Raw genomic sequence first — 19,424 nt, 5'->3', positions numbered from 1 at the left:
TTGACACTGTGGACCTCGAAATATTCACTTTCCCCAACGATTTCCAAACTAGAATGTGCCATGCGCCTGGCTCGAACTACCATTCCGCATACAAAGTCTGTTAATTCCCGTCCTGTTGCCATAATCACGGCTGAAACCTTTTCACAGGAATCAACCGAGTACAAATGAGAGCTCTTCCACTGCCCTTGTATACCTTGAGCACACAATACTAATGCCATCTTTATATGTGAATATTGCTATCCTATGACTTCCGTCACCTCAATGTAGTAGCTGGCAAATCAAATGGATGGTCCAAAATACCACACATAGTCCTGTTGATCAACAATCCACTACCTCGTAATTCCAAACCTCTAATCCCCATTAGCTTCCCCTACTCATAGCAACTAGCAACTATCACTACGTTGTTGTGCACCGAGTATATCCAAAGCAAACCTGCTTTCCGAAAATACAGTTCGGTTCGCTCACATCTTTTTGACAAGGACATCCCTCTATTTTACTCCTGAAGGTGTTGCACGATGCATGTACTCCTACTTGCCACAATTTCAAGTGTAACTACCCAGCTTTGGCATTACTGAAGTTCACCCTCGGTCATTAGCACATGTTGATCCCCATCTTCTTCTCTAATAGCAGCACTCCTTCCTCTCTTACTTGCACAATTTTTACAACTTATCCTAACTTCTCTGCATAAGTGTGTTCCGTGTAACACCTAAACAGTGTGTGCTTGCCAACTACTGGTACCTTCATTGATATATACAATTAATAGCTGTCTTTTGTTATACCCACCTTTGCACCATTGTAGTAGAATAGCAACTTCTGGCTGCTCTGCTCCACCGCTAGCTGTAATTCCGTCGTCCGCAGCTCGTGGTCGTGCGGTAGCGTTCTCGCTTCCCACGCCCGGGTTCCCGGGTTCGATTCCCGGCGGGGTCAGGGATTTTCTCTGCCTCGTGATGACTGGGCGTTGTGTGATGTCATTAGGTTAGTTAGGTTTAAGTAGTTCTAAGTTCTAGAGGACTGATGACCATAGATGTTAAGTCCGATAGTGCTCAGAGCCATTTGAACCATTTTGTAATTCCGTCGAAAGGTTTCATTGCACTTTCCTCAGATGGTTCCAATGGCTCTGAGCACTATGGGACTTAAAATCTGAGGTCATCAGTCCTCTATAACTTAGAAGTAATTAAACCTAACTAACCTAAAGACATCACACACATCCATGCCTAAGTCAGGATTCGAACCTGCGATCATAGCGGTCGCGTGGTTTCAAACTGTACCACCTAGAACCGCTCAGCCACTCCGCCCGGCAATCTCCGTTGTTGCCAGATGTATACATCATGGCGGCAATGACGTCATCCAATATGGCGTTGTGTAGACATGGTAACAGCGCATGATGTCATCCAAGATGGCGGCAGTGAGGTCCCAAGATGGCGGCTTTTGGCGGGAAGTTTGAATTTTGGCGGGAAGATAGGTCAATTGGGCCACGTCCACTAACCTAACCCCTCTCCGCTCCCCCCAGAAAAATGGCTGAAAGTTCAAATTCCAAGCTGGCCGGAGTGGCCGTGCGGTTCTAGGCCCTACAGTCTGGAGCCAAGTGATCGTTACGGTCGCAGGTTCGAATCCTGCCTCAGGCATGGACGTGTGTGGTGTCCTTAGGTTAGTTAGGTTTAATTAGTTCTAAGTTCTAGGCGACTGATGACCTCAGAAGTTGAGTCGTATAGTGCTCAGAGCCATTTTCTCAAATTCCAACAGGATAATGCGTCACATACGGTTATCTCTACTAACCTAAGAAAAATCGCGGGAAGACAGGTCACGTGGGCTACCTCCACTAACTTAAGTCATCCAACCACCACCTCTTCCTAGGAACTGGCGCCAAGTTTGAATTTTGGCGGCAAAGAAAGGTCACTTGGACTTTATTTAACAACCAAAGGAAATTGTGGGAAACAAAGCTTACCACCACTAACCTAAGTCACTCGACCGCCATCTCTTCCTAGGGATTGCTGGGAAAGGACTCAGCCTGCATTGGGCTGCTGGAGAGAGGAAGGAGCGTATTTTATTTATTTTGGAACAATTTATTTAGGGACGGAGTACATATATCACAGTGATCCAGAACACACACTCTGACATACGACACAGCATACAGACCTACAAACTACTCCGAAATAACTCATGTATAATGCTCTACACACGTGCTTCCTTATTGTAAACTGTCAAACTAAGACTGTACAGCCTGCTGACAATCAAACGACTCGTAAGTAATGAGATAAATTTACGTACATAGAGCTGAACAAATCGTAAATTCTCAAAATAATAATCCATCTAAAAGACTCTGCAAACATGCTCACTAATTTTCAACTGTTAAAATCCTGCACCAGTCTTATTTAAACAATTAGAGGCAGCACCACGATCCAGTGTGTTCACCACGAGGTCCGCACTTCAACTGACCTAGTACATAGTACCACCACCAGAGGCCACTCTCGCTGTTCCGTGACGTAATCCAAGATGGCAGCCTTAATGTCAGCTGATGACACAATAACCGTTATCCAAGATGGCGGCAAAGAGTGTGTTCGGCATGATGTCGAGACCTAGTACACAGTACCACCACCAGGAGCATTGTTGTTTGTTCCCTGACGTGATCCAGAATGGTGGGGGCAAATGGCGGGAAAAGGACTCTCATTGACCAACCTGCCTGCAGCACCATTACCGAATTAATCTGCAACCGATCAGAAGAAGACCGCTACACTCCACGTCTCGTGAATGAATGGAGATTTCCGAGTCCTAACTCATCCAAGTGCACGAGATTTCTCGAGATGCGCCCATGTCGAGGAGCTTAGCACTCCTTATTGTTGTATAGTAACAGATTTCAAAGTGTCATTATGTAATAGCAGACAGTTAAGAAGAACAAGAAACGAATGATTTTTATGCGAGCTGGAGTTCCGAGAAAACGTCGACATCGAAACGAAGGGAATCAGGGAAACAGTCAATTTTTTTCCGTCGAGGCAGCATTATACTGTATGTCCATTGAGGTACCAGTGATACATGTAAGTTGACTACTGTAGTTGATGCTTTTCAGGAAGACAGAACTATTCACCTCTAAACTTACTTGCATCTGCGTTAAAGGATAACAGAGAGCGGATGGGGTGACCGATTGAGATGGAGCTGTAATGAGGTACAATTTAATTTTTGACTGATGCATTCTAGAGAAGAAGAAGTTGCTGCAGTTCAATTTTTCCACTGTTCTGTCTGCATGCAACAGCCACGTGACATAGCCTGCGTTCTGCTTGTATACAGCCACTTGTTCTGTATGTGGTTTAAAACACTGTCTACTTGTGATCATTAACGGTAAACCTGTAGGTCATCAGAGGACTTCCATCTCATGTGTGATGAAACTTGACACACTCCTCTAAACGAACTTTGGTTTATGCCATGTACTCCATCCCCACTGTCGCATCTTGGCTATAAAATCGAGACTTCAGCGTCAAAAAAAGTTTGCGATAAGTGCTTGTGAGGTGCTGCAATCCCTGTTTGCACAGATGTACTGTTTACTGAGTTAGTGACGGAATGACTTGTAATTTTCACATCTCGGACTCTGCTGCTATGAATTTATCTGTTTCCTTTTAGGAGGTATCCCCCGCTACTAATGACCATCTTATATAGGCCTGATGCAGGCATCGTATAGTTTCTGAACCGTGATCGGATGTGAACGGTAAACACTATACATCTCTGGAAACCTGTATTGTGCTAGTATCACGCAGAGCAAATGTTTTACGGAAGTTAGTGGAGCTTTTATAGTTCCGAATTTTTTTCTGTTGGATGGTGCAGAACTACGATGATAGCGTGTTGGGCTGATGGATTTGAATGGACGTGGATCTGCTACAGTCTGTAGTATCCGTATCTAGTTTGGAAACGTACCACATTGCGCGCATGTCCACTGAATGGTCGAAACACGGTCCTGTTGCACTAACTCAGGTCATTCTGTTTCTATATGGGTTGCAGAAGGTGGAGAATATGTCTTTCTCCGACTTCTGCTCAGTTCCGACTTAATTTGGAACGATCGCATGCGCTAAGCTGTAGAAATGGGAGCTGTTGCAAGATGCGTAGGGGCTGACTAAAATCAAGTTGGAATTTTACTGTAGCAGACATATTCGAAAAAGGTGTCTCGTTTCGAGATATGAGAGTGCCAGAAATATGATTCACTTGTGGGGTGTGATCCAACGCAGGTATGTGGTTGAATGGAAAGACTTGATTCCAAATAATGGACATCGTTTCTAGCAGATAGTGCAACACTAGAGATCTGAAAAGCTTGTGTACATTTTCTTACAACCTCAATCAGCACATCATCTACTATTACTGTTTGTGTTCCTTCTCAATGAGTCATCGCCTATAAATCAGTGGATATATTGCAGAACCTCTGGTATTGTATCGAGTCAGAATATGTTACAAGCACTACAGAAATATCTAGCTGGGGCATGTGAGTGAGCCGCAAATACCAGTTACATACCACATTCCTTAGTCGAATCATTTTCAAATCTCAGCGATTTTATAATGAGGTTGCATTGTGGGCTACATGTAACTAGAGTGCTGGTCTGATAATATACACTCCAGCGATGACTGTCTCGGTATTTGTGTGGATAGAAACACCACCTCTATTTATAAAGCCAATATACTTGTGTGCACTGAGGAACCATGACCGCTTGTGACAGTAACATACAGTAGTTGTTGGGCTCGAGTATTTTAACATCTGGCCGATTACGTCGCTCTTTCTAGGACACGGTGGTAGCACTCGCACGAAAAACTTGTGAGACATGTCCACTGTTGTACTGGCGACCGGAACGGTCGCGGGGCTGTAGAGATAGAAACCCGGCGGGACCCGCGGAGCGGCCCCCGAACAACACGAGAGAGGACGGACACGACCAATGAAGAACCTTATGACACAACAAGAACAGACAAGAGTCACGAATCAAACAAGACAACCATGTCCACTTGTAAAGCAACACAAAAGTCAATACTCTGTCTAATGCGAGGCGATATGTCCTGAGACGCACGCGAGGTTAGACTGGCATGCTGAGAGACAGGCAGGCGCTTAAGTACTCGATCAGGGACGCTGCTATTGGCCGCTGCAACCACGTGTTCCACTGTGGCGCCCTCACTTTAAATGCGTGGCAGGAGGCGCGTGCCGCCACAGCTTATGGCGCGATGGTACAGAGACCTCTCCGGGTCTTCAAAGTCCATGACGTCTGGCGAGGATTCAAATTCCGCGGCGCACGTTACCAGATCCCTCCCCCCTGAAATTTGCACATAGGGGCGGAAACGCCCTGGACGGTGCCGAGGCGGGCGGCAGCGGGAAGGAGCCAGGCTCATCAACCGCTATTGGCGGGGAGGAAGGGACACCCAAGGTATCCATGACAGCCAATCAAGAGTCCAGGGTGGGGGAGGGAGCCGCCGATCCACCTGGAGGGGGAGAGAGCCGGTGGCAGGCCCTCAGGGAGACGGCATCAACGACGAGTACCCACATCGACCCCAAAAACGGGCCCGCAAAATCGATATGGATGCGATCCCAGGGCCAAAGAGGCACAGGCCAGGGTGCAAATGACTGAGGACGACTCGCCTGGTGATGCGTACAGACAGTGCACCCACGGACCAGGCGCTCAATATCGCCATCGATGCCGGTCCAATACATGTGCCGGTGAGCCTAAACTTTCATACGGGACATACCTCAGTGCCCACGGTGTAACAAACTGAGCACCTGAAGCTGCAATGCCAGAGGGATGACCACCTGATGGGCATCTGACTCCGTGGCCAACAGAAGGACATCTGGACCACGGAGAGCCTGTGGGACAGGTGGCGTCAGGGGCTGAAATCGGACTGCATCTGACGAGTGACGTAGGACGGCAACCCGTGGACCACGTAGTTGTGAACCTGCCGCAAGACAGGTTCACGGCGGGTAGCCGCAGCAATGTGAGCAGCCATAAGAGGCAGACCGTCCAGCGCATCCTGGTGGGCAGAATCAGTATGAAAGCAGAGTACCTCCTGTTGGTCAAAGGCAGGATCAGGGCCAGCTGGGAAACGTGACAAAGCATCCTTGTTAGCATGGTGTGTGGTAGGCTTATACCAGATAGTGTAAGCGTAATTATGTAAAAACAATGCCCAGCACTGGAGACTTTGAACCGTCTTCTCCGGAAGGTGAGAGTGGGGTCCGAAAAGTGTAACCAAGGGTTTATGGTCTGTCAGGAGGGTGAACTTTGCCTCAAAGAGATAGGTGTGAAATTTTTGGACAGCGAACATAATCGCCAGAGCCTCCTTTTCAATCTGGGAGTAGTTCTGTTGTGCTAGGGTCAACGTCTTAGAGGCATAATCGGTGAGTTGTTTGGAGCCATCAGCAACCCAGTACGCAAAGACGGCCCCAATAACGTACTCCAAGGCATCAGCCGCCACAACCAAGGGGCGGTCTGGAGAAGAGGGAGTAAGACAAGGGGCGGACTTCAGCATCTCCTTTAAACCGATAAAAGCCTGGTCACAGGCAGGGGTCCACTCAAAAGGTACCAGTTTGCGACGCAAGTGACGGAGGGGTTGAGCAACGGAGGCAGCCTGGGGCAAGAACTTTAAGTAATAAGTAACCTTGCCCAAAACCACCTGGAGTTCAGTTAAGTCTTTGGGACGAGGAAGGGCCTCAATGGCCGTGACATTACGACCTGAAGGGCGAATGCCATCTTTGCTAAGCCAGTGGCCTAAGTATTCCACTTCCAGTTGAGAAAAACAACACATTTCCAGCCAACAGCGTAAGCCAGCAGACTGCAGAGCATGAAATGAGGCACTGATGTTTCGTAAATGTTCCTGGCGGGAACGCCCGGTTACCAAGATGTCATCCAGATAATTCACACATTCAGCGATAGTCTGTGTAAGCTGCTCCAGGAATCGCTGGAAAATGGCTGGCGCCAAAGAGACACCAAAAGGAATGCGCTTGTACTTATAAAATCCGAAAGGCGTGTTGATAACTATGATGTTCTGAGATTCGGCATCCAAGGGCAATTAGTGGTATGCCTCAGCCAGGTCGATAAAGGATAAATACTCTTCCTGTCGGGGAATCTGGTAAGTGTCAATGAGGGACTGAGCATTGACTGTAGCGCCGAAGTCCCCACACAGACGAAGGGATCCATTGGGTTTCCGTATGACCACCAGTGGTGTCGCCCATACACTGTAAGTGACAGGCTCCAGCACGCCAGCGGCCTGGAGCTGATCATGTCCCTGCTTGACTTTGGGCCTTAAGGCCACCGAAAGGTGCCGGGCCCGGAAAAATCGAGGTTGTGCAAATGGCCAGGGGATGATTTGCATCTGAAAGCCGGAAGCACATCCGAGATCCGGTGAAAACAACGACGCAAAAGCGGAGCACTGATCGTCCAAGTCCTGAAAGGAAACAGCCGTGGAAACGACCTTAACTTCGTCGGAAATTGAAAAGCCAAACAGTTGAAACGCATCCAGGCCAAATATATTCGAAGCCAACAGATGGTCGACGACAAAGACGGTAAGGAGCCGGGGAACACGCTTGTACATCGCCTGGACGACGAACTTCCCACGAAGGGGAATGGAACCATACTCATAAGCGACCAAACGGCGAGAGGGAGGCGACATCGCAGGAGAGCCCAGCCGAGTATATGTCATCATATTACTCAGGGAGACGGTGGCCCCAGGGTCGACCTGAAAACTGACATCCTCTGTGAAAATGTGGAGCATGAGGAAAAGCTTCCGTGCTGACGGGTCGTCCTGTGGGACGACCGATTGCAGAGCATGGACTGTATCTTGAGGCCCAGGACTGGAGCGAGTCGAGCGACTACGACAAACCGATTGGATGCGGCCCTCCTTGTTACGCAGCGTGCACCTTTCCCAGCGGTGGGGACAATCAGCCCACGAATGTGCAGTAAAACACCGTGGGCAAGATGGAAGTGGGCCGCGAGACTGGCGACGAAGGGCGACCAAGGGCACCGATGCCATAGAGACTTCAGACAATGAGGAGTCCCGACAGCGCTGGCCTCTGTCGGCCGGGCCACGTCAACGTCGCAAGGGTGGAACTCGCCATCATGCCGCGATCATCGCCACCTGCGGTCGCGCCATAAGACGTTCGTTAGCCGCTTGAGCAATTTCAAAGAAGTGAGCAAATGCATAGAATCTCTTCCAAGGAGGGGTTGTCTAGTTTCAACGCCGCAGTATGGACCTCAGAATCGGGAGCCAGCTGGACCACCACATTCCAGATCAGGGAGTCCACATACGAAGCCTCACACTGCTGATTGGTGCACGTAAAATTGCATCGACGGCTGAGACCCTGCACGTCCGTGACCCAGGAACAATTTGATTAACCAGGCTGTTTATGGTACTGGTGGATCTCCATCCGGGAGGCGACCACATGGTAGCGTTGGGAATAATAGTTTGTCAGCAAAAGGCAGATCTCCTGAAAAGAGGGGGCCACAGGATCGGACAACGGTGCCAACTTGCGGAGAAGAAAGAACGTGTCTGGAGAGGCCCAAGACAAAAACAACGACCGCTGCAAGGAGTCGTCCGTGACTTGAAAAGCCGTAAAATGTTGTTTCAGCCGATGTAAGTAGGTTTCCCAGTCCTCTTTAGCGTCATTAAACGGTGAAAACGACGGCGGACGCGGGAAAGCATCGGACACCCAAGAACTCTGAAGCTGTTGCAGTAAAGCGTCCCGGGCATCGCCTTTGTCCGTTAGCAACTGGAGTGACTTTTGTAAGATGTGTAACTGGAGCTGCTGCTGCTGCATGAGCTGCTGCTGTTACTCCAGCAGACATACCAACTTTGCCTCCATGCCAATAACGACCACGGTTTACCTCGTCACCAAAATGTTGTAACAGCGACCAGCACGGTCACGGGTTTGTAGACTCGGAAACGTGGTGGGACCCGTGGAGCGGCCCGCGAACAATAACACAACGGGAGAGGACGGACACGACAAAAGAAGGACCTTATGACACAACAAGAACAGGCAACAGTGGTGGTGGTTAGTGTTTAACGTCCCGTCGACAACGAGGTCATTAGAGACGGGACAGACAACAGAGTCACGAACCGAACAAGACATCCATGTCCACTTGTAAAGCAACACGAAAGTCAATACGCTGTCTAATGCGAGGTGATATGTCCTGAGACGCACGTGAGGTTATACTGGCAGGCTGAGCGACAGGTAGGCGCTTAAGTACTCGATCGGGGACGCCGCTATTGGCCGCTGCAACCACACGTTCCACTGTGGCGCCCTCACTCTAAATGAGGGCCAGGAGGCGCGCGCCACCACAGATTACGGCGCGATGGTGCAGAGACATCTATGGGTCTTCGACGTCCATGACATTTGGCGGGGATTCAAATTCTGTGGCGCACGGTAGCAGATCCATCCATGGTTGATTTTCTCTCAGTATTATTTCTTATCGCCAGTGATCGGTTATTGACGAAGTATTATACTTAGGTAGTAGCAGCGTGGTGCATGATACGTTGACATTTGGGCATCAGACTTATAAAGTATGTGTTTGTGCTCTGACGTGAGTGACGGAAGTGACTACGTCCAGTCGTAAGGAAAGTATGGGTTTGACGTGGAGTACTGTGATATCATGGGAAGAGTATGTCAAGTCATAAGAATGGTACTGATATTTCTATTTCCAGAGCCACATTGTCGAATGTCGTTCAACTGAGACTGCGATCATAACATTGAGTTGTAAGTAAAGGGATAAAATATATATGTGACTGATTTCGTAGGATAAACACTGCACACGTACGTGCTCGGCCAGCAGTGCCAGAGCCGGCCGTTGTGGCCGAGCGGTTCTAGGCCCTTCAGTCTGGATCCGCGCGACCGCTACGGTCGCAGGTTCGAATCCTGCCTCGGGCATGGATGTGTGTGATGTCCTTAGGTAGTTAGGGTTAAGTAGTTCTAAGTTCTAGGGGACTGGTGACCTCATATGTTAAGTCCCATAGTGCTCAGAGCCTTTTTTTTTTGTGAAGCGCCAGTGAGCTGTGCAGGGGCGATTCATGAGTCTCATTATCGGTAGAAGCTCTCAGACTGGACATGCCTCATGGAGTGTAGGGATGTAATTGAATTAACCGTGTTGTCCTCTAGACGACCAAATAGCGAACTTATACTAAGTATGTGTTGGATGGATTTTGTGATTGCCTGGAAATTTGAGAAGATTGAATATGGAGGTGCGTTTGTGCTGGATTGTTATTCCCGTCCATATAATTTGTTCGGTTGACTGCTTCTGCACATTTTGTGCCTTTATTTAGTTGAGAGAAGATCGATTTTGGTGTGTGCATTTAGCATGTGGAAGACACGTTTGCTGGTTCTCTAGACACGAGAAACACTTTAGTTGACCTTGTAAATTAAGGGGGTGATTTGGAATCTACTAAATCACCAACATCGGTATTTGAGAGTGGAAATATCAGTTTCCTCTATTTGTGTCGAGTTGCCGAGTGAACGTCTTCATGGACGTGACAAGTTTCTAGTTAGTCAGTGGTTTACAGCAGGCCCCACCTAGCTAAAGTTTCGAGTTTGTTCAAATGGCTCTGAGCATTATGGGACTTAACATCTATGGTCATCAGTCCCCTAGAACTTAGAACTACTTAAACCTAACTAACCTAAGGTTCAAATGGTTCAAATGGCTCTGAGCACTATGGGGCTCAACATCTTAGGTCATAAGTCCCCTAGAATTTAGAACTACTTAAACCTAACTAACCTAAGGACACCACACACGCCCATGCCCGAGGCAGGATTCGAACCTTCGACCGTAGCAGCCCCGCGGTTCCGGACTGCAGCGCCAGAACCGCATGGCCATCGCGGCCGGCAACTAACCTAAGGACATCACACAACACCCAGTCATCACAAGGCAGAGAAAATTCCCGACCCCGCCGGGAATCGAACCCGGGAGCCCGGGCGTGGGAAGCGAGAACGCTACCGCACGACCACGAGCTGCGGAGTTTGAGTTTGTAGAGAACTAATTTCCGGTCTATATCTTGGGAATTGCTGCCTCGTGCTTGATATCGAGAAATACTGCGAAAATGTTATAATATTATGGCGAACTATGCGAAAAAATACGTGTGTTCTTGTAATCCCTCAGTCTGGATATGTGTGTAGAAAATCGAGCAAGCAAGGAAGCAGGTTCAGAGCAAAAAAAGTAACATGTTTGCACTGAGGGGAAACGATCCCGAATTTGTAGAACAATTCTGAGAGCGACTTCGGTCTGCTGTGGGTGCTCTGGTCGCGTGTTAGGAGTGGATGACTTGTGATCGTTGACTGTGGGAAAATATCTAGTGCTGAGAGGAGAATGTATACGGTACTGTCCATCTTAACGGTGTATGTATGAATGATGTAAAAGGGATGATTTTGTTTGGCGCAGAATACGAATTGTATGGTTACTGCATCGACATGGTGGACGGTGATATATTGCTGGATTGGAGATCGTTTTGCGGACTAATATTCAAGGTCCTGTCAACGGTGGGAGAGAAGTGTAATAGAGTAGGAGTCTTTCCGTATTTGACGTTATGTTGGGTACACAGTGATATATTGATGGGTCGCAGGTTGGTTTCATGTTCTGCTATTCAAGCTCCTGTTCTCAGTGGGAGAACAGTGTAAATGAGTAAGAGTCTTCATGTATTTGACGATATGTATAGTAGTTTGTAAAATTTAATTTCCAGTGGAATATGGCGATCTGTGTAAAATAACCGTTGAAAGTCACGTCTGCAGAAGGAAAAAAGGCAGATGGTGCTTCGATTTGGCCACAATAGGAATTCGGCAGGTAAATTCGATAAGAGCCAACCGTAATTCTCGATTCATTCACATCCTTTGTGCTGGGATATAAGGGCATCTACATAGCGGAGGCAACTTTTGTGTGTGTTGAAAGCAGGTAGGGTAACACGTGATTAACAGCGATGCGTCAGTCACGCAGGGCAGTTAAGCACGGTTGGACACATCTCTCATGTTGCGCTAGGAACAATGCGCCCTGTGCTACTCTGTCATCAACGGTAAAGACACGTGCTGCCTCGAAGCGTCTCATGTTTGAGACAGATGTGAGCATGCCTTGGAGTTCTCTGACGTCAGAATAACACCGACTGTATACTCAAAAACCGAAACAACTTTCACCTGTGTCTGGCGGCAGCGCGCGGCTGTGACGGCGAGCGAGCCCCTAGAGTTTCTGCATCAGCAATGGTGCATAGGTGAACACGTATTTCCAGAGGAATTTCTCAGGTATCAAGTATGAAAAGGATGTCGCTGCCCCATGCTTGAGGGCAGCTGTGCATGGTTTGACAGCTGACAGGTGCGTCACTTCGCTGGGGCTGAATGTAGCCTCCTGTGCAGTCTATTGGACAGGGGGTTTGCAGGGTGCTTGCTCGCATTGATTACATGTCTGTTGCATTATTTTGCGAGCGGGTCTGTAAGCTGTGCTATGCGTTATTTGGACAGTTTACAAGTTGATTTCGTGTCTGCACATAAGTGTACTGCACTATTATTTTGGTAAATTAGGAGTTGTTAGCGTGTCTGGAGAGCATTATTTAGAAGTAATTTACAGGTCTGCCGACTGTGTATTGTGACTCCAAGCACATCAGGGAGACTGTTTTGAGTCAGTGTGATAAATATACTCCATCCCCAAATAAAATGTTCCAAAATAAATAGAGTACACTCCTTCCTTACTCTCCCCAGCAGCCCAGCGCAAGCTGATTCATTTTCGCGCCATTTTCCCCCTCCAGACCATTATCTTGGATTAGATCACGGGAGGGATGACAGTACCATCTGGTGGTGGTACTGTGTACTAGGTCAGTTAAAGTGCAGACATCGTGTGAACACACTGGATGGTGGTGATGCCTCTAATTGTTTAAATAAAACTGGTGAATAATTGCGACAGTTGACAATTAGCGAGCATGTTTGCAGTCCTTTAGATGGACTATTATTTTGACAATTTAGGAGCTGTTTGCTCTCTGGACGTAAATGTATCTCATTACTTACGAGTGGTTTGCATGCCTGTAGGCTGTGCAATGCATTATTTTGACAATTTACAATTATCAAGTGTGTGTGCAGAGTATTATACATGAGTTATTTCGCAGTAATTTGCAGGTCTGTGTGCTGTGTGGCATGTCAGAGCGTGTGTTCTGTATCACTGTGATAAATATACTCCATCCCTAAACAAATTGTTCAAAAATAAAGAAAGTACACTCCTTCCTCTCTCTCCAGCAGCCCAGTGCAGGCTGAGTTCTTTTCCCACCAATCCCTAGAAAGAGGTGGCGGTTGGGTGACTTAGGTCAGTGGTGGTGAGCTTTGTTTCCCACAATTTTCTTAGTTTGGTAGAGAAACCCCAAGTCACCTTTCTTTGTCGCCAAAATTCAAACTTGGCACCAGTTCGTAGGAAGAGGTGGCAGTTGGATGACTTAGGTTAGTTGAGGTAGACCCAGTGACCTATCTTCCTATTTTTCTTAGGTTAGTAGAGATAACCGTGGTGTGATGCATTATCCTGTTGGAATTTGAACTCCCACCATTTTTCTGAAAGAGGGGAGGGGATTAGGTTAGTGGATGTACATCAATTGACCTATTTTCTCGCCAAAAGCCGCCATCTTGAATGCTGTCACAGCCGCCATCTTGGATGACGTCATGCACTGTTGCCTTATCTACACGACGCCATCTTGAAGATGTCATCACCGACAATTTGTGTACATCTGGCAACAATGGAAATTGGGGCCGTATCTCCCTTGCCCCAATACTATTGCTCCATGATACCTGGAGTTGGGCAGGGATCTTCATAGTATTACTATTTACAGGGTGTTTCAAAAATAACCAGTATATTTGAAACTAAGCGAGCAGCGATAGAAATACACCATTTGTTGCAATATGCTTGGGACAACAGTACATTTTCAGGCAGACAAACTTTCGAAATTACAGAAGTTACAATTGTCAACAACAGATGGCGGTGCGGTCTGGGAAACTCTGTACTTTTTGAGGATGCAGGGACGATGGGACTGCAACATGGGGCTTTCCTGTTCCCCATATGTGCCAGTTCTGTTTATTGATGAAGCCGTCCAGGTAAAAATAAGCTTCGTCAGTAAACCAAATGCTGCCCACATGCATATCACTGTTATCGATCCTGTGCACTATATCATTAGCGAATGTCTCTCATGCAGCAATGGTAGTGGGTTGCCGCCTTTGAATTTTGTATGGATAGAGGTGTAAACTCTGGCGCATGAGACGATACGTGGACGTTGGCGTCATTTGGACAGCAGCTGCAACACGGTGAACGGAAACCCGAGGCCGCTGTTGGATCACCTGCTGCACTAGCTGCGCGTTGCCCTCTGTGGTTGCCGTACGCGGTCGCCCTACCTTTCCAGCACATTCATCCGTCACGTTCCCAGTCAGTGGAAATTTTTCAAACAGATCCTTTATTGTATTGCTTTTCGGTCCTTTTGTTACATTAAACCTCCGTTGCAAACTTCGTCTTGTTGCAACAACACTGTGTTCTAGGCGGCGGAATTCCAACACCAGAAAAATCCTGTGTTCTAAGGAATAAACCATGTTGTCCACAGCACACTTGCACGTTGTGAACAGCACACGCTTACAGCAGAAAGATGGCGTACAGATTGTCGCACCCACGGACTGCGTTGTCTTCTATATCTTTCACATCACTTGCAGTGCCATCTGTTGTTGAAAATTGTAACTACTGTAATTTCGAAAGTTTGTCCGCCTGAAAATGTACTGTTGTCCCAAGCATATTGCAACAAAAGGAGTATTTCTATCGCTGCTCGTTTAGTTTTTATTGCCGTTTGAAATATACCGGTCATTTTTGAAACACCCTGTAGGTGGCGGTAATCGCAACTAAACCAATACTTTTTTCTGAGCCGTCCATAGACTTTTTTTTTTTTTTTACGATCAAAATTCCTGCCACTTGGGGACTAGTACTCCAATTTATATTCCCGTCAGCCAACTGCTGATTTATAAATTCTGTCAAAATTAGTTGCAGGATCATGATATTCTGTACATCCTCCAATACACTGGCGCCCTGTTTTCCTGTCAGAATCCTGTATTGGGTTACTGACATATTAGGCAATGAAATTTGTGGAAAAACAAATCTTGAAATTTTAGCAACTGGTCCTCCATTTATCCTATCCATTCCCATGAAATGCTACAGTTTCTTACGAAATGCAGTCCTGGTAGCATCCTGTGCCTCATCACAGCCAACATCCCCATGTGGCAATCTTCCTCATTTGTAATCTCCAACGTAGCCAGTAACATACCTTTTAATAGCGTAACTTCTTCGGAGCCAAAATTATTCACATTGATGGGTACCATTTTGTTTCCACCCCTGTCTTGTACACGTAAAGTATCACATTACACCAAACAACATGCCACAGCCAGTATTTCACTACTCTCTTGTGTAACACACAACATATTAACTGGTAATTCAGGCTCCACATTCACCCATAGCGACTTCCCAGTGCTCCTAACACAGAGTCACATGTGTCAAGCCTTAATATCATTGCTCGTGGTTCATCTGGACTGTTTTGTACATTAGACAATCCTTGCAGATGATCGATATTGATAACAGTGTCCCCTATTCAAAATGTATTCCCAATAAGTCATACTACATGTTGTCGAAGTTCAATTATGGCATGATGTTCATGCAGAAAGTCCAGTCCTTCTAACAGCTAAGTCAGTTACTTTTTTCGCGATCCTCACTCCATAACCAAAACTATTTAACTACGTCAGTAAGCAATCCACATGATTAGTTGTTGACAAGGTTTTGTTTATGGTCACTCCCAGAAATCTGACAGATTCTGCAGTTAGCAGCTCTCTGCCTTCATAACTTAACTGTGTTATGTATTCAACAGTTTGTTTGGTCCTGAAGTGTACAATTTGAGTTTTTGTTAAGTTTGGTTTCATAGCACTATTATTTATCCAATTTTCTAGTTCTTGAAGAGTCTGTTTTGTTTTCTGTGCTAATAAAGAAGAAGAGTAAAACTGAATCGAAACTTAACTAAATCATTCAAAGGAGAGTGTTCTACTAAATCTGTTCTTAGAAGAGTCACATTTCCTTTGATCTGCAAACAATAATGATATTATATTTTGTATTATTCAACTCTTTGTTGTCGTGCAGAATAATCTCCAAGAGTAATGTAGCTAATGTCAACAAAATATTTATAAGGCAAAAATGAGGAACATAAGTGACATGCAGTGACTTCATTACAGATAAATGTATTTTTATACTTACTTACTAGAACATTTATTCTTTCTTGCTATTTGTAGTACAATAATGTAAAGCAGGTGGTCAGAAGGCAGGATTTAGAATAGTATATTTTTTAAAAATAACAATGTTTTGTGAATTGATTTGACATTCTTGTCTAGTGTATGGTGTCGACTTATTTATTCTACATCATTCAAATCATTTATGACAACCCCTCACTCCTTTCACATTCATCAGTATCATTTTATGTAGTTTCTTTCCACTATTTATACTGTATCTTTACAATATAACAGATTTTAATTGGATTCAATTTTTTTTCCAAAAAAGCTAATATGATTTCTTCATATCACTTACATGTGCCTAACAGAATAGCAAAAAAAATGCACCAATGGCAGATATTTCTCTAAAATTTTCTCAACTTCGCTATACAAAGGCTATTTTCAACTCTGTTAATATTTCTTTTTTTTTCAGATGAAGTGAATGACATGCCCAAATTATGTGCAAAGTGTGGGCATATAATCAAGGAGTGATGATGATATTCTGTGATGGAACATCGCAGCCTAGATTAAATACATAAAATTTCATAAGTCTATTTCAATAATGAATAAAAATATATCACTTTTGTATCATACATACAGCCTTTATGAAGCTTTCTTTCTTGTGAGATATTTATTGAAACTACTATGTTAGAGCTAAGTATTCAACTCTTATATTGTCAGGAGGGAATGCCTATTGATTAAGGACTGGTAAACAGGTTTTTGTGACTTCCAATTAGTAACATATTCATCAGCAAGTTTTTCCAGTTTTCTGTGATTACCAGTGTCTGTAACCAGTATGTGTCTGTAATATCTTACATTTAATTTAACATCATATTTTTAAGTGCTTATATAGTCGGGTAATGCATAAATAAGTGCACTAATATTGGGGCTAGAATTCAGGTTAACAATGTTTTATCATGCAAATTAGGAAATGAGATGTAAATATGAATCAAACATTAATAGAATAATGACACTGTTGCAATCAATTAAAAATTTAGCAGTTTTGTTTCCTCTGGAAGACTTTAATTTTTTTATTATGAGAAGATAGGGATGGAATTCTTCAAAAAAATGACTACTGTTTTTATAACGTGTATCAAAGTAGCTTGTCAATATGGAAACAAAATTATCACGCACAAAGGAAACTATGAATTCTCAGTTTCTGATAAGATACGAAGAATCCTTTGAATAAAAATTTAGTTGCCAGAACATTTTCCTTAACATATAGCCAAATACTAACCATCTCACAGTATTTTATACAGAATTCATTATATTATGAGTACTTTATGGCATATTCCGATCTTGCTCCTATATGCTCTCAATGTTTTACTAGAGTGGATGATTTTAGTATAATTATCAATGCAATAAGTAATCATATTCAAATAAAATGTTAAGTTGTCATTGTGAAAACATCTTTTTGAGTAATAATTACTATACATGAGTCTTCAGCAAAAAAAGGAACATGTTTTATCATTGTAGTCACAAATATCTGGAGGGAATAAGAATTTTTTGTGGATAAGAACAGCAGTTTACATATCAGACAGACATTAACAGCTAGCTGTTGCCAATCATCTGTTGATATGTGCTTCAGATTGCTAATATTAATTATTGACAATGTTTTAGGTTATACAATTGTCCCTTAAATGAAGCAGCCATCTCAACATAAAATATGTTATTCTAAAACTGGCAATATTGGAACTGCTGGATCTGCTTATGTGACAGGTACAGGATGAGGAGCACTATGAAAAGTTAGCACTGAATATGAGGTATATTTTAAATTTTGAAACATTATTTAAATGTATGTGTTTGTGAGAAAACTACATCTGACCAGTCTTGTTGATCACATTTATTTGCTTCTACTACCAATGAATTAAATTACTTTCATGTACCATTAAATAATAAAACTGAAATCACTTAACGTTATATGACAAATGATGTAATGGTATTTAATGTCTCAGATTCAAAAATCAGAAGTTATAGTAAGATATTCATTGTTATGTAACTTGGTCTATAGATTTTGATGTGAGTTATCCTAGATATGGGCTCCCATGCACAAAAACCTGATGCCAAGAGAAAATTCAATTTAAGTAAGTGGTGTTATTTTCAAAAGAAATAAAAAAAGGAAAATATGTAGAGAACTGAATTAGTTATTTTGGAATAAATCTAGTTCATATAGAGTTGTACCATATGTAATATGCTGTTAGTGTTTAACTGAAATTGTTCTTGAAAGCACATTCATTGGTACAAATAAGGTAATAGTTTAGATTAAATATTTCATGTTACAAGCCCAAGATTAGGCCAACATGTTTCCCTTCTCTGCTACCTTTAAAACATAAAAAACTGTTAAGATATTAACCCTAGTAGCAGCTGCTACCTATATGTGTCATGCATCATAGTAATTCCTTGAAATATAAGGGGGAGAGTATACTTTAAATACATTTTCAAGATATCAGTAAAATTCTATACATTGCAAAACTCATATAAATTCTAATTTTTAAACGTCATAACAGATGTAAATTTTTCAAGACTAAATATTTCTTGAGTTTACTTGTGTATGACCAACAGAAAGATTCATCTTAAATCACATCTACAGATATTACTATTGTTTCCAATATTGTTCATAATAAGATGCTATAATTAGTTACCAAAACTGTTAATGAAGCGAAAGTTCCTTGCTACAAATAAAATTACACATGTATTCTACAGATAGGATATTCATAACTGTATTTACATGCAACATAAAATATCTATGGAATTCAACAAATTTCATATTGTTTTCTGTGACATCCATAGCAGATTATAAACTCTTATCTGTAATCACTCCTGTATTAATAAAATATGTATTTGAAATGTTGAATCATATTTTTATTTCTGTCACTAAATATGTTACAAAAAATGCAATTAAAATAGCAAAAGCTCTTCATCTTGACAAAAACAAAGTTTTTAAGTTACTGTGAATCATTTTCACTCATTTGTTGTTTGCTGCAAATGTCAGCTCTCATCAGGTTTCAACCAATCTTGCAGCTGTAAAGTTGGTTATGTGGCTATTGTGAAATGCTGAAATCCATTTCTTTCTGTTTTATTCAAGACTTAAGAATATTTGAAGTATTTTTGGAACAGATTACTGATTCTGCAGAGACAAATCAGCTCTGTAAACAGAATTTTGACACACAGGCTTTATTATATTGTGCAG

At 43.8% G+C, this 19,424-nt stretch overlaps 1 protein-coding gene across 2 annotated transcripts in view; it reads left to right on the top strand.

Annotated features, from left to right (window-relative positions):
* LOC126297689 (histidine decarboxylase) overlaps positions 1-19,088 on the top strand; it is a 393,180-nt gene extending 374,092 nt beyond the window's left edge. For both annotated transcript variants that reach the window (XM_049988805.1, XM_049988804.1), the window contains exon 16: positions 16,668-19,088. In XM_049988805.1, coding sequence (XP_049844762.1) covers positions 16,668-16,726 — 59 coding nt within the window. In that variant the 3' untranslated portion in view covers positions 16,727-19,088. The remainder of the gene's footprint in view (positions 1-16,667) is intronic.
* Positions 19,089-19,424: the final 336 nt, after the last annotated feature.

This window comes from Schistocerca gregaria, chromosome X (assembly GCF_023897955.1).
Source record: "Schistocerca gregaria isolate iqSchGreg1 chromosome X, iqSchGreg1.2, whole genome shotgun sequence".
In the NCBI taxonomy this organism is placed as follows: domain Eukaryota; kingdom Metazoa; phylum Arthropoda; class Insecta; order Orthoptera; family Acrididae; genus Schistocerca; species Schistocerca gregaria.
The sequence above is the reverse complement of the archived record's forward strand: the minus strand, read 5'-3'. Positions and strand labels throughout refer to the sequence as shown.